The following is a 12,545-nucleotide window of genomic DNA, read 5'->3' as shown; positions in this document are numbered from 1 at the left end:
GAGAGCCCACCTGGAGTGCTGCATCCAGCTCTGGAGCCCCTGGGCCAAGAGGGCTGTGGAGATGCTGGAGAGTGTCCAGAGCAGGGCCAGGAGGATGTTCAGAGGCTGCAGCAGCTCTGCTGTGAGCACAGCCTAAAAGAGTTGGGGCTGTGCAGGCTGGAGCAGAGGAGGCTCCCAGGGGACCTTCTTGTGGCCTGCCAGGGTCTGAAGGGGGCTCCAAAAAAGCTGGGGAGGGACTTTTGAGGCTGTGAGGGAGTGTCAGGAGTGGGGGGAATGGAGCAAAGGTGGAGGTGGGGAGAGTGAGGCTGGAGGGGAGGAGGAAGTTGTTGAGCAGGAGAGTGGTGAGAGGCTGGAATGGGTTGCCCAGGGAGGGGGTTGAGGCCCCATGGCTGGAGGTGTTTGAGGCCAGGCTGGCTGAGGCTGCGGTCAGGCTGCTGTAGGGTAGGGTGTCCCTGGGCATGGCAGGGGTTGGCACTGCCTGCTCCTTGTGCTCCCTTCCAGCCCTGACTGATTCTATATGATTCTATTCTATGATTCTGTGAAATGGCTGCACAAGAGCCTTGGCAAGCCCTGTTGAACTGCTGCTGTGCTGCTCACATTCCTTCTCCCAGAAGTTCCTTTCTCCAAAGCCAGTGGTGAGTGATGTGCCACCCCTGTGCAGCCAACCACTCCTGCCTCCTGCACAGTCGCATTCACTGCAACTCCTCTTGAGAATCAAAATAAACATTCCCTAGGCTGCCAGGTTGACATCTGGGCAAAGAGCTGGACCGGGGCTGGTTGCAGCCCAGCCACTGGAGGTGTACCCCAGGGGTCAGCGCTGGGGCCAGGAAGGATCTCGAGAGAGAACTCCTGCAGGAGAATGTGAGGTCTCTGCAAAATACTCCCTTTGGAGACTACAAAGCATCTCCAGCATGTTCCAGGTGGTGTCACTGTGCTCCCAAACCGAACATTCAGCGGCAAGTACCAGCTCAGCCCCAGCCTAAGGAAGCACAACTCCCCGGGCAGCTTTCGCAGAGCTTCTGCCGCGCTCAGCTTTCACTTTCACTTTCTCCGCCTCTCACAGGCGCAGGAAGCAGGAAAGCTCCGCTTGGACCCAGCACCTCGCAGCCCAGCACAGCCCTGCCGCAGTCCCCGCAGCCCTTGGAGGTTCCCGCAGCCCAGCTCCGTTACCGGCTCGGTCCTGGGACATCCCTGATGGGAATTGTGGTAAGGACACTCTGATCCCTGCTGCCTCTTGCCGGCTACTGCCTGCTGGGACGGGCAGAGAGGAGGACTGGGGCTTGTGCCGGGAGGGCTCCACCTCGAAGCGGCAGGGAAGCAGAGGGTGAGTTTTGCTGGGCTGTAGCTGACCTCTCCTGCTCCTTGTGAGAGGTGGAGAAAGGCTGCAAGGGAAGCCTGGGCACGGTGCAAAGTGTGAGCCCTGCCTGGGCCTTTGTGCTTCTTAAAGCTGGGGCTGCTTTCTGACTGCAACTGAGCGTTGAGTTCGGGCACAGAGGGAGACCTCCTGGGGAAGACTTTCGCAGGAGAACAGAAGGCTGAGGGGAGACTTCTGGATCCCTACTGCTGCTCCTCGAAAGGAGGCTGCAATAGGCTGGGGCTTGGTCTCCTCTCCTTACTAACAGGTGGTAGGATGAGAGGAAATGGTCTCAGGCTCCCGCAGGGGTGGTGTAGATTTGGCAGCAGCTGCTTGGCTGCAGCAGAGTTGGAGCTCACTCAGCACTGCCTTCCGGGAAAGGAACCTCTGGAAAGCAGAGCAAGAGGAAACCAACACACATCCAACAGCGACTGCACAGCCTCTTGTGCCACACTGCATTGCCAGGCAAGAGGGACACCAAAGCTGCCAGCACTCTGATCCAGCCCCTAATCAGGGAGTCTCTGCCAGCACCCACAAAGCTGTGGCACCCAGCACTGAGGCTGGAGGAGCAGCCTGGGCAGGGCTCACAGGGTCTGCCCCAGGGTGCTCAGCTGTGGGGAGAGGGGCAGAGTGAGCCTGGCACCCAGCTTCTGATGGCACTCAGCTGATGCTAGGAGGCCCATCCCTGTTAGCACTGCCCCTGCTAGGTCATGTTGCTGCTACCACCCATCTCCTGCTGGCACCCCACCTGCTGCCAGCACCCATCTCTGCTAGGACCTACCCCTGCTGCTGCCTATCCCTGCTATTGCCCACCCATGCTGGCACCCACTCCTGCCACAGCAGCCTCAGCACCTCCTGCCTCCCCTGCATCCTAACACTCAGCACTGGGGAGATTCCAGCTGTGGGGAATGTGGATGTTGTGTGGGATAAAGGAGGATTGGAAGGCGAGAGCATTTCCAGAGTATCCCAGGTGGTCTCCCTCTGTTCCCACACTTAACACTCAGTAGCAATTAGCAGCTCAGACCCAGCTTTCCCAAGCAGGAAGCCCCTGGCACTTTTCCCAGCGTTTGGACTGTACCTGGATTTCTCTTTCAGTCTTTCTCCACCTCTCAGGGTCACAGGACCAGGAAAGGTCAGCTTGGCCCCAGCAGCACAGGTGCTGACACACATTCCTGTGCCTCTCTCCTTGCAGGTATCCTGCATTTTTTCGTGCTTCAGGATGGTGAAATCCTGCCTGGCAGCCTGCTGGGCTGGGGCAGTGTCGTGCTGGCGGGCTTGGACCAGAGGTATCAGATCTGACTCCATAGGCGACCATGTGCCAGCCTTTGAGACGATTCACTTCATGCTGTACAAGAGCATCCCCGGGCAGGGAGAGGTCTTCCAGGAGGTGGCAGAGACAGCCCCGCAGCCCGGGGACATCCTGCTCTTCCCCCTGAGCAGCTATGGCTCCTGCAGCTCCCTCTTCAGACACGCAGCTGTCTGCTGTGGCGACGCCGAGGTCATACACTTCCAGAGTAAGTGCCTGAGCCCCTGCCCTGCCTGCGCCGTGGTGAGGGCTGTGCCAGGGCAATGAGTGGCTCTTGCTTTTCCAGACACGGATGTCCAGAAGAACGTTGGTAGGATCAGCAAGGAAGGCTTCCATGCATTGAGAAGGGAAAGGGGGAGCTGCCTGATGTACCGCAAAAGAGACGGGATCGACCTCAAGGAGTTCCATGGCAAAGTCCGGGAGGCAATGCACAGCACAGGCAGCTATTACCCAGGCACCAACAACTGCATCCACTTTGCCCTCTGGCTTCTGGGCTTGGAGGGCTCCTACATGCATCTGGTGAGCATGGAGCTGGGTGTCACGGCCGTGGTGTGATGGCTCCTGCACCACAGCCAGCCCTGCCTCTACATCCTGAACCCATTCCCACTGGGGGTAAGCTGTGGGCAGTGGGGGCAGTACTGGAGACAGCCAAGCCCCCTCTGCACAGACACCTTTCTCTTGCAGGTGGAAGTCTCAAATGGCAGAGGGAGGCTGTGAGTATCCCTTGGGTCAGCCCTCCCAGGCAGTGCTCTGGGATGCCTGTAGGGTTCTGAAAGTGGCCTGGGTTCTCTGGGTGGGATGAAAGGACCCCAGAAGACTAAGGTCCCCAAGAGGACTGTGACTTCTCCAAGTGGGCTGAGTGCAATGGCATATCTGGGTCCCCATCACGACAGAGAGGGCCAAGGGAGGGCTGACTCACTAGCAGGAGTGGGGTCTCCAAAGGAAGATGAGTTCCTCTGGGAGGGTTATGGCATGCTGGGAAAGAAGGGTCACAGGCAAGGCAGTGGGGTCCCAGGCACAGAGCGGTCCCCAGCAGGGCAGTCCTCAGGAGGACTGAGTGTCCCAGACAGGATTGGGGCCTGCAAAAGGGACTGCTATGTCCTCAGCAGGGCTGGGTTGTCAGGGAGGGCTGGAGTCCCCAGACAGGGATGGGGTCCCCAGGAGGCCTTTAGGTTTCCCAGGAGTGCTGGGCATCTCCTGTCTCTGTTACTGGGGGACCGAGCAGTATGGGGTGGGAAGGGTAGGGGATCTGAGGAACCACCATTCCTCTTGAGCCCACCTGCAGCTCATTCACCCACCCTGACATTGCAGGAGTGGTGCTCCGTGATGTGAAGGGACTGGCAAGAGCCACATCAGCCTGAGGATGACCAGCCCTGACCCACACAGGAGCCTCAGCATTGCCCCACGCACCCCAACGCCTCATCCCAGGGAAGGACCTCTGCTGCGGAGGAGCTGTTCCCTTCTGCTTGCTGGAGCTTCATTGCCAGGCATGATTTAGGTGCTTCAGGAAGGCTGCCTCCATTGAATGTCCCCATTTGTAGCAGAAATTAATAACCTGTATGAGTTATGACTATTAGTTTCTTTATGAATATTATTTTTATTAATAATATTAAAAAATCGGTAAAGTTCCCTGAGGCTCTTTGGATTCTCAGTCAACAGGAAGCAACTGCACAGAATTAAACAGTTCAAACCATCAGACCTTGGAGAACAGTAACACTGCATGAGGCTGTGGCACGGGGGGTTGGAACTGGATGATCCTTGTGGTCCCTTCCAAGCCTGACTGATTCTGTGATTCTCTTCTATGGAAACAGGACAAAGTCTAACTATGCTCTTGGAGTCGTGGCATTCACTCCAGCAGATGTACTCACAACTCTTCTGGTCCCTGAGTAAGTCTCCTGTACAAAAGACACTTTTAACCTCGTGATGTGATCCCAGGGTAGCATACAAAGTATTTCAGGCAGAGAGGAAGAAGATGCTGCTGAGCTGGCTGGTGTTAGCTGCAACACCTGGCTGCCTTCAATGAGCTGCAAACGAGGAGAAGGATGGCTCCGTCCTGAGCACAGAAAGGCAGAGCGCAGAAAGGCTAAAGTAGAAAGGCTAAAGGCAGAAAGGTGAGGTTTCTGAATCATCCCCCCTGATTTCGAAACCTGGCCAATGAATTCAAAGCTTCCTGCCTCCTTTGACTAGGCAGGCACGCTGAGAGCAGCACAAGACACCTGACACGAGGTGCAAAGCTCTCAAGGCTTTGCTAGGGGGAAACCCTTATTGTTTGCTCCTCTAACTCACTGCAGGACCCTGCAACAGAAGGAGGACAGCCAGGACCAAACCTGCCTGGCAGGATTTATCCCTCACCATGACACCATTTCCCTCCTGCAACATCTCCAATGACAATAAAGCAGAGAGCACAACAGTGCAGAAGGTGCCCGTGGGTGTCCCGCAGCAGACCACGCGTCCCCATGCAGCTGTGGTGGGCTGCCCTTGGGCTGCTGCCAGGAGCCCACCCAGCTGCCCCAGCCCTGCCCTCCTCAGCTGGACAGGGGCAGAAAGCTCTGAGCAAAGGCTCCTGGCTCCAGGGAAGGACACAAAGTCTGCCTGGGCCTTGGTGCTCCCTAAAGCTGGGGCTGCTTTGCTGATTGCAACTGAGTGCTGAGCACAGAGGAAGACCTCCTGGGGTAGCCTTGGTCAGGACAAAAGGAGGTTGAGGCAAGAGTCTCTGGGAGGAGGTTGGAATGGGCTGGGGCTTAGTGTCCCCTCCCTACTAACAGGTGACAGGATGAGATAAAATGGTCTCAAGCTGCCCCCAGGGGTGGTGTAGATTTGGCAGCAGCTGCTTGGCTGCAGCAGAGTTGGAGCTCACTCAGCACTGCCTTCCAGGAAAGGAACTTCTGGGAAGCACAGCAAGAGGGAAAGCAGCACACACCCAGCAGGCATGTGAGGGACTGGAAGGCATTCGCCATGTGGCTGCACAGTGTTGAGACACGGAGAGCCTGCACTTAGGTTCCTGGGCTCCACCGAGCGGCTCCGGGACCCTCCGAGCCCCTGGCTGCAGGCTCGTCCCGAAGCTCTTGGGAGCCTGAGACTGCCGCGGGCATTGCCCTGCCGACTCGGGGCAGGGACTGTTCTTAGCAGCTCTGTGCAGCTCTGCAAGGAGTCCGAGTGGGGCGGAGAGCGCCTCGGCTGCACAGGGCACCGCTTACAGGGGGCGGGTCGGCTGCTGGACGTGGGCTAGGGGGAGGCTGCTGATAGGCAGGAGCAGCTGCGAGAAGCACTGTGCTGGAGGCTGCTAGCAGGAGCTGCAGGGAGAGGGCTGCTAAGGGAGGGGAGCTGCAGCAGCTCTTCTGTGAAGACAGAGTGAGGGAGTTGGAGCAGTTCAGTCTGGAGAGGAGAAGGCTCCGAGGAGACCTTCCACTATCTGAGGGGGCCTACAAAAGCTGGGGAGGGACTTTGTAGGATGCCAGGTAGTGGCAGGACTGGGGCAATGGAGCAAAACTAGAGGTGAGTAGATTCAGATGGGATGTTAGGAAGAAGTTCTTCAACGTGAGGGTGGGAGAGACTGGAACAGGTTGCCCAGGGAGGTGCTGGAAGCCTCATCCCTGAACGTGGCTCTGGGCAACCTGATCTAGTGTGAGGTGTCCCTGCCCATGGCAGGGGCTTGGAACTGGACTATCCTTGAGGTCCCTTCTAGCCCTGACGATTCTGCGAGTCTCTGAGCTGCTGGGCTGGGGCTGCTGCCAGGGCTGCTGGAAGAACTCTGCTGAGCACTGCTGAGCTGAGCTGCCTTTGGAACCTGCCCGCAGTGACCTGCCGCAGCTGGCATCTTGGCTCCCTTGGAGTCTCCTTCCCTTCCCAAGAAGGTTAAGTTACTCACACTGAAGATCCCTTTGGGCACCACTCAGAAGCTCAGCTCGGCCACAGCCACTCCCTCTGGTACCTGAGCACAAGCTGGAAGCAAGCTTGGGGCTGTAACTTCTGCCACAGCAGCCACACGGGATGGTGACAGGGGACTGGGCAGCCTCTAGGGCAACCCTTCATTGGCATGCGAGAGAGGTGATAGAATCACAGAATGGAGTGGGTTGGAAGGGACCTTCAACATCATCTACTTCCTAAACCCCTGCCATGGTCTGGGGCACCTCCCACCAGACCAAGTTCCTCAGGGCCTCATCCAACACCTCCAGGGAGGAGCAACCTCCCTGGGCAGCCTGTGCCAGTGTCTCACCTCATTCACTGTCAAGAATTTCTTCCTCATCTCCACTCTCAATCTCCCCTCTCCCACCTCAGAGTCATTGTCCCTCAGCCTGTCACTCCAAGCCCTTGGCAGAATTCTCTCTCCAGCTCTGCTGTAGCACCTTCAGCTACTGGAAGGATGCTTTCAGTTGTTCCTGGAGCCTTCTTTTCTCCAGGCTGAACATCCTCAACTCTCTCAGCCTGTCTGCACAGTGGAGTTTCTGCAGCCCTCTGATCATCTACACTGGACCCTCTCCAGCAGCTCCAGGACCCTCTTGTGCTGGGGGCCCCAGGGCTGGAGGCAATGGTACAGGTGAGGTCTGTGCAGAGCAGAGGGGCGGAATTCCCTCCCTGTGCTGCTGCTGTCCCTGCAGTCCAGCACACAGCTGGCTCTGGGCTGCCAGTGACCAGTGCTGGCTCATGAGCACTTTGGCATCAACTGACACTCCCAAAACCTTCTCCTCCAGGCTGCTCTCAGCCAGCCTGGATTTGTGCCTGGGATTGCCCTGACCCAGGTGCAGGACCTTGCTCTTGGCCTTGTTGAACTTCATGACATTTCTTCAGGCTCACATCTCCAATCTGTCCAAGCCCCTCTGGACAGATGCTTCCCAGCAGTGTCTCAGCCACATCACACAGCTTGGTGTCATCTCCAGGCCTGCCGAGGCTGCCTCACTGCCACTGCCCATCTTGCTGAGAAGGACAATGAGCAGCACTGGGCACAGTGCAGGCACTGAGGGACACCACTTGGCACTGCTCTGCATCTGGACACTCAGCCATTGGCCACAGCTTTGAGTGCAGCCCTGCAGCCAGTTCCTTCTCCAGCCAGTGCCCACCCCTCAGCTCCATGCTTTTCCAGCTTGGTGACCAGGATGCCCTGTGGGACAGTGCCAAGCACTTTACACAAGCCCAGGAGGATGCCAACAGGTGCTCTTCCCTTCTCCACTGCTGCTGTAGCTCCATCACACAAAGCCACCCTGGCCATCAGGCATGATTTGCCCTGGCTGTAGCTAGGCTGGTTAACTCAAATCACCTCTTCCTCATTTCCTGTATGCCATAGCAAGGCCTTCAGGAGGATCTGCTCCATGATCTTGCCAGGCACAAGGATGACACTGACAGGATGCCAGAGCTGCCACCCTTCTGCTCCAGCTCCTCACCAGGGATCTATGCCTGCATCCACAAACCTGTGGCACTCAGCACCAGGGTAGAGAAATACTCTGGCCAGGGCTTGGAGAGTCTGCTCCAGGGTGCTCAGCTGTGGGGAGAAGAGCAGAGTCAGCCTGGCACCCAGCCTTTGCTGGCACTCAGCTGCTGCTAGGCTCCACCTCTGCTGGCACCATCTCCTGCTGCCACCCATCTACTGCTGGTACCCCTCCTGCTAACACCCAGCTCCGCTAGGACCCACCCCTGCTGCTGCCTTCCCCTGCTACTGCCCACCCATGCTGGCACCCTTCCTGCCACAGCAGCCTCACAGCACCTCCTGCCTCCCCTGCATCCCAACACTCAGCAAGGGTTAGATTCCAGCTGTGGGGAATGTGGATGTTGGCTGCCACAGCAGAGAGGGGAAACTCAGGAGCATCTCCAGGATATCCTAGGTTGTCTCCCTCTGTTTCTACACTTCATATTCAGTTGCTTTCAGAAGCACAAAGCCCGAGGCAGCAGTCACAGAGTTTGTGCTGTGCTCAGGTTTCGATTTCGGTTTTCCAACCCTCTCACAATCACAGGAAGTAACAAAGCTCAGCTTGGGTCCAGCTCGTCCCAGCCCTGCGCCATTTGCCACAGCCCTTGTTGGAGGTGCCAGCAGCGCAGCTCCGGCCCCGGCCCCGGCCCCAGCTCCGGCCCCGGCTCCGGCCCCAGCCCCGGCCCCGGCTCCGGCCCCAGCCCCGGCCCCGGCTCCGGCCCAGGGATATCTCTTTTCGCCATTCTGCGGTAAGGACGCTCCCATCCCCCCAGCCCTCTGCACGCAGCTGCCCGCGGCGCTGTTCTGCTCGGGGGGAGGGGTGGGGGAGATAAGGACCGCGGCTTGCCCCGGGAAGTCCCTGCCTTGCAGCAGCAGGGAAGCAGAGGGTGACTTCTGCCTGAGCCGAGCCCTAGAGCTGGCAGCAGTCATCGCGGGCAGGGTGCAGTGGCAGATGGGACTCTGCCCCGCAGGCACTGGTGCTGATGTCCCCTTTCTCTTCCTCTCTCCTTGCAGATGTCGGGACATTCTGTAAGCAGGATCTTGGTGAGACCTTGGTTGGCGCCATGGGGCAGTCGGGGACTGTGGGATGTGCTGGGGCCAGCTGTGCCACTTCTTCACTTTCCCTCCTTGTTGCCATTAGGTGAGCCAGCATGAGACAGTGACGTTTGTGCTGCACAAGAGCATCCCTGATCATGAAGAGGTCTTTGAGAACGTGCCAGAGGGAGAAATACAGCCTGGGGACATCCTGCTCTTCCCCACGGAGGACTCTGGCTCCCTCTTCAAGCACGCAGCTGTGTACCTTGGGGACACAGAGGTCATACACTTCCAGGGTAAGTGCCTGAGCCCCAGCTCATGGCTGTGACATGGCAGAGGCTGGCCCAGGGCAATGGGTGGCTCTTGGCTTTCCAGGGGTTGCTGGTGAGGAGAACACTGGTCAGATCAGCAAGGAGGGCTTCCAGGCCATGAAGAAGGTGAGAGGGAAGTGCCAGGTTTACCGGAAAAGAGGTGGGATCAAGGTCAATGAATTCCGGATGAAAGTGCGGGAGGTGATGAACAGCACAGGCAGCTATTACCCAGGCAGCAACAACTGCATCCACTTTGCCCTCTGGCTCCTGGACTTGACAGACTTCTGCGAGCAACTGGTGAGCATGGAACTTGGCATCATGGCTGTGGTGTGATGGCTTCTGCAACCATAGCCATCCTCACCCAAGACCTCCTCAGGCTGTCCTATACATGGTGGAGACAGTGGTGGGGACAGCCAAGTCCTCTGTGCATGGACACCTTTCTCTTGCAGGTGGAAATCAGAAAGGAGGACAGCAAAGATGAGGCAGGGAGTATCCCCACTGCCAGCACTTCCTGGTAGGTGTCCTGGGTCCCTGGGAAGGCTCTGGAGCCATCTCTGAGCAAGTGGTGGAAATAGTAGTAGAGACAGCCAAACCCTTTGTGCATGGGCACCTTTCTCTTACAGGTGGAAATCTCAAATTAGCATGGAAAAGATAAGGCAGAGATTATCCCCACTGTCAAGCCTCCCTGGCAGAGCTCTGGGAAGCCTGCAGGGACATTCCTGGGCTTGGAAGCCACCTACAGAAAACTGGTAAGCATGGAGCTCAGCATCATGACAGTGACGTGATGGCTCCTGAACCTCAGCCAGCCAGCCTTGCCCTTGCATCCTGACCCATTCCCCCCTCGGGCTGTCCCACAGGTGCTGGGGACAGTGCTGGGCATAGCCAAACCCTCTGTGCGTGGACACCTTTCTCTTGCAGGAGGAAATCTCAGATGAAGGAGACAGAAGGAGGCCGTGAGTATCTCCTGGGTCAGCCCTATGAGGCAGGCTATGGTATCCCTCCAGAGTGTGTGAGGTCATAAAAGGGGGTTGGGGTCTCTCAAGGGATGCAAGAACAGCAGAAAGATTGAGATCCCCAATAGGGCTGAGGTCCATGGTGTGTTCGGTCCCCATCACAACTGTGAGGGCAAAGGGAGGGATGAGCAGGGATGCGGTTCCCAGAGGGAGATGGGTTCCTCTGGAAGGGTCATGGGGTGCTGGGAAAGAAGGGTCACAGGCAAGGCAGTGGGGTCTCTGGGAGGGAAGAGTCACCAGGAAGGCTTAGCAGCCCCCAGGAGTCCCTTGCAGTGTTAGCGGTGACCTAGCAGAATGGGGTGGGAAGGGCAGGGAAGGGTATCTGGGGAACCTCCATCACTCTGGGATCGAGTTGCAGCCAACACACTCACCCTGGCATTGCAGACCAGGCACTCCATGATGTGAAGGACCTGGCAAGAGCCACATCAGCTTGAGGATGACAAGCCCTGACCCACACAGGAGCCTCAGCATTGCCTCATGCACCCCAGCGCCTCATCCCAGGGAAGGACCTCTGCTGCGGAGGAGCTGTTCCCTTCTGCTTGCTGGAGCTTCATTGCCAGGCATGAATTAGGTGCTTCAGGAAGGCTGCCTCCATTAAATGTCCCCATTCCCTCCAGCAACATCTCCAATGACAATAAAGCAGAGAGCACAACAGTGCAGAAGGTGCCTGTGGGTGTCCCACAGCAGACCACGCGTCCCCATGCAGCTGTGGTGGGCTGCCCTTGGGCTGCTGCCAGGAGCCCACCCAGCTGCCCCAGCCCTGCCCTCCTGTGAGAAATATATGTTTGATCCGATCAATTCGTGGCAAGAGGCCACAGGCAGGGAGGAGGGGGATTTTGAATGGAGCTGCACTCCTCCTTGCACCACCATCACAAAAGCATACACTTGGCTTAAGATAACAGAGCAATAAATAATTAGAAACCAGAAAGGTTGGTGGAGGAGGGAGGCAGGTGGAAGAGGAAGCCTTTGCACACGAGCAAAGACAGGAAGAGCCATACAAAGGACACTGCTAGTTTGGAGTTCATGGAAAGGACACTTGAGGAAGACCCCTTACTTCATCACTGAAGAACACAAGAGGGACCACTGGATAAAAAGAGACATGCGTGGAAGAGACACCTCCCATTCTTGGGACTGATCAGGAAAAACAAACCTTGTCTTAGAATTAGTACTGAGTCTGTAATAGAATTGGACCCAAAAGGAGAAGACTGAAAACAAAGGCTGTGCGTTAGGGCAGAGCAGAGCCTCCTGGTGCACCCAGCCCTGTGTACTGTTGATTCCTGTGACTCTATTAAAAGCCTTATTCTGCATGAACATAAGTTTATGCCTTTTATTTATGACACTCCTCAGCTGGACAGGGGCAGAAAACTCTGAGCAAAGGCTCCTGGCTCCAGGGAAGGACACAAAGTCTGCCTGGGCCTTGGTGCTCCCTAAAGCTGGGGCTGCTTTGCTGATTGCAACTGGGTCCCCATCACGACAGAGAGGGCCAAGGGAGGGCTGATTCACTGGCAAGGGTGGGGTCTCCAAAGGAAGATGAGTTCCTCTGGGAGGGTTATGGCATGCTGGGAAAGAAGGGTCACAGGCAAGGCAGTGGGGTCCCTGGGACAGAGCAGTCCCCAGCAGGGCAGTCCTCAGGAGGACTGAGTGTCCCAGACAGGATTGGGACCTGCAAAAGGGACTGTTGTGTCCTCAGCAGGGCTGGGGTGTCAGGGAGGGTTGGAGTCCCCAGACAGGGATGTGATTCCCAGGAGGCTCTTGGGGTGCCCAGTAGGGCTGGGCTCAGGACGGAAGTGCTGGTAGGGAACCCATCAGCATAGAGTGGGAAGGGCAGGGCAGGGCATCTGGGGAACCTCCATCGCTTTTAGCCCCAGCTGCAGCTTTGTTTTATCTTTTCGGGACCCTTTATTGTCCCAGTTTACAATCTTTGTCCCTAATGGACTCTCTGGGGGAATGTCTGGTAATCTCTTCTTTGAACTTTTGGGTCCCTTCCTATCCTCCCGCCCCTTGGAAGCGGTTTGTCCCATGGCTGTCCAATCGCGTTTACACTGGCTTCGGTGTTTCACTTGGCCAAGCCTCTCACGAGGGATTGGAACCGCAGTATTGAAAAACCTCCGCGCTCGCTTCGGAA

The 12,545-nt window shown here is 57.2% G+C and overlaps 2 protein-coding genes across 3 annotated transcripts; both read left to right on the top strand.

Moving 5' to 3' along the window:
* Positions 1 to 982: 982 nt before the first annotated feature.
* Positions 983 to 4,289, top strand: LOC135182768 (uncharacterized). The gene is made up of 5 exons (XM_064157183.1): positions 983 to 1,206; positions 2,547 to 2,868; positions 2,947 to 3,179; positions 3,345 to 3,373; positions 3,972 to 4,289. Exons 1-5 carry the CDS (start codon positions 1,195 to 1,197, stop codon positions 3,985 to 3,987), a joined length of 612 nt encoding a protein of 203 aa, XP_064013253.1. The 5' UTR covers positions 983 to 1,194; the 3' UTR covers positions 3,988 to 4,289.
* Positions 4,290 to 8,367: 4,078 nt separating this feature from the next.
* Positions 8,368 to 11,736, top strand: LOC135182767 (uncharacterized). 2 transcript variants are annotated; one of them, XM_064157182.1, is made up of 8 exons: positions 8,368 to 8,810; positions 9,076 to 9,090; positions 9,203 to 9,392; positions 9,472 to 9,704; positions 9,857 to 9,921; positions 10,031 to 10,156; positions 10,326 to 10,360; positions 10,805 to 11,736. In XM_064157182.1, the coding sequence occupies exons 2-8, from the start codon at positions 9,076 to 9,078 to the stop codon at positions 10,852 to 10,854; spliced, it is 714 nt and encodes a 237-aa protein (XP_064013252.1). In that variant the 5' UTR covers positions 8,368 to 8,810; the 3' UTR covers positions 10,855 to 11,736. The 2 variants fall into 2 exon arrangements, with proteins under 2 accessions (XP_064013252.1, XP_064013251.1); XM_064157181.1 differs by having other exon boundaries at positions 8,369 to 8,810; positions 9,076 to 9,105.
* The last annotated feature ends 809 nt before the right edge of the window (positions 11,737 to 12,545 follow it).

Source organism: Pogoniulus pusillus, chromosome 17 (genome assembly GCF_015220805.1).
Source record: "Pogoniulus pusillus isolate bPogPus1 chromosome 17, bPogPus1.pri, whole genome shotgun sequence".
In the NCBI taxonomy this organism is placed as follows: Eukaryota; Metazoa; Chordata; class Aves; order Piciformes; family Lybiidae; genus Pogoniulus; species Pogoniulus pusillus.
This window is presented reverse-complemented; position numbering and strand designations above follow the sequence as displayed.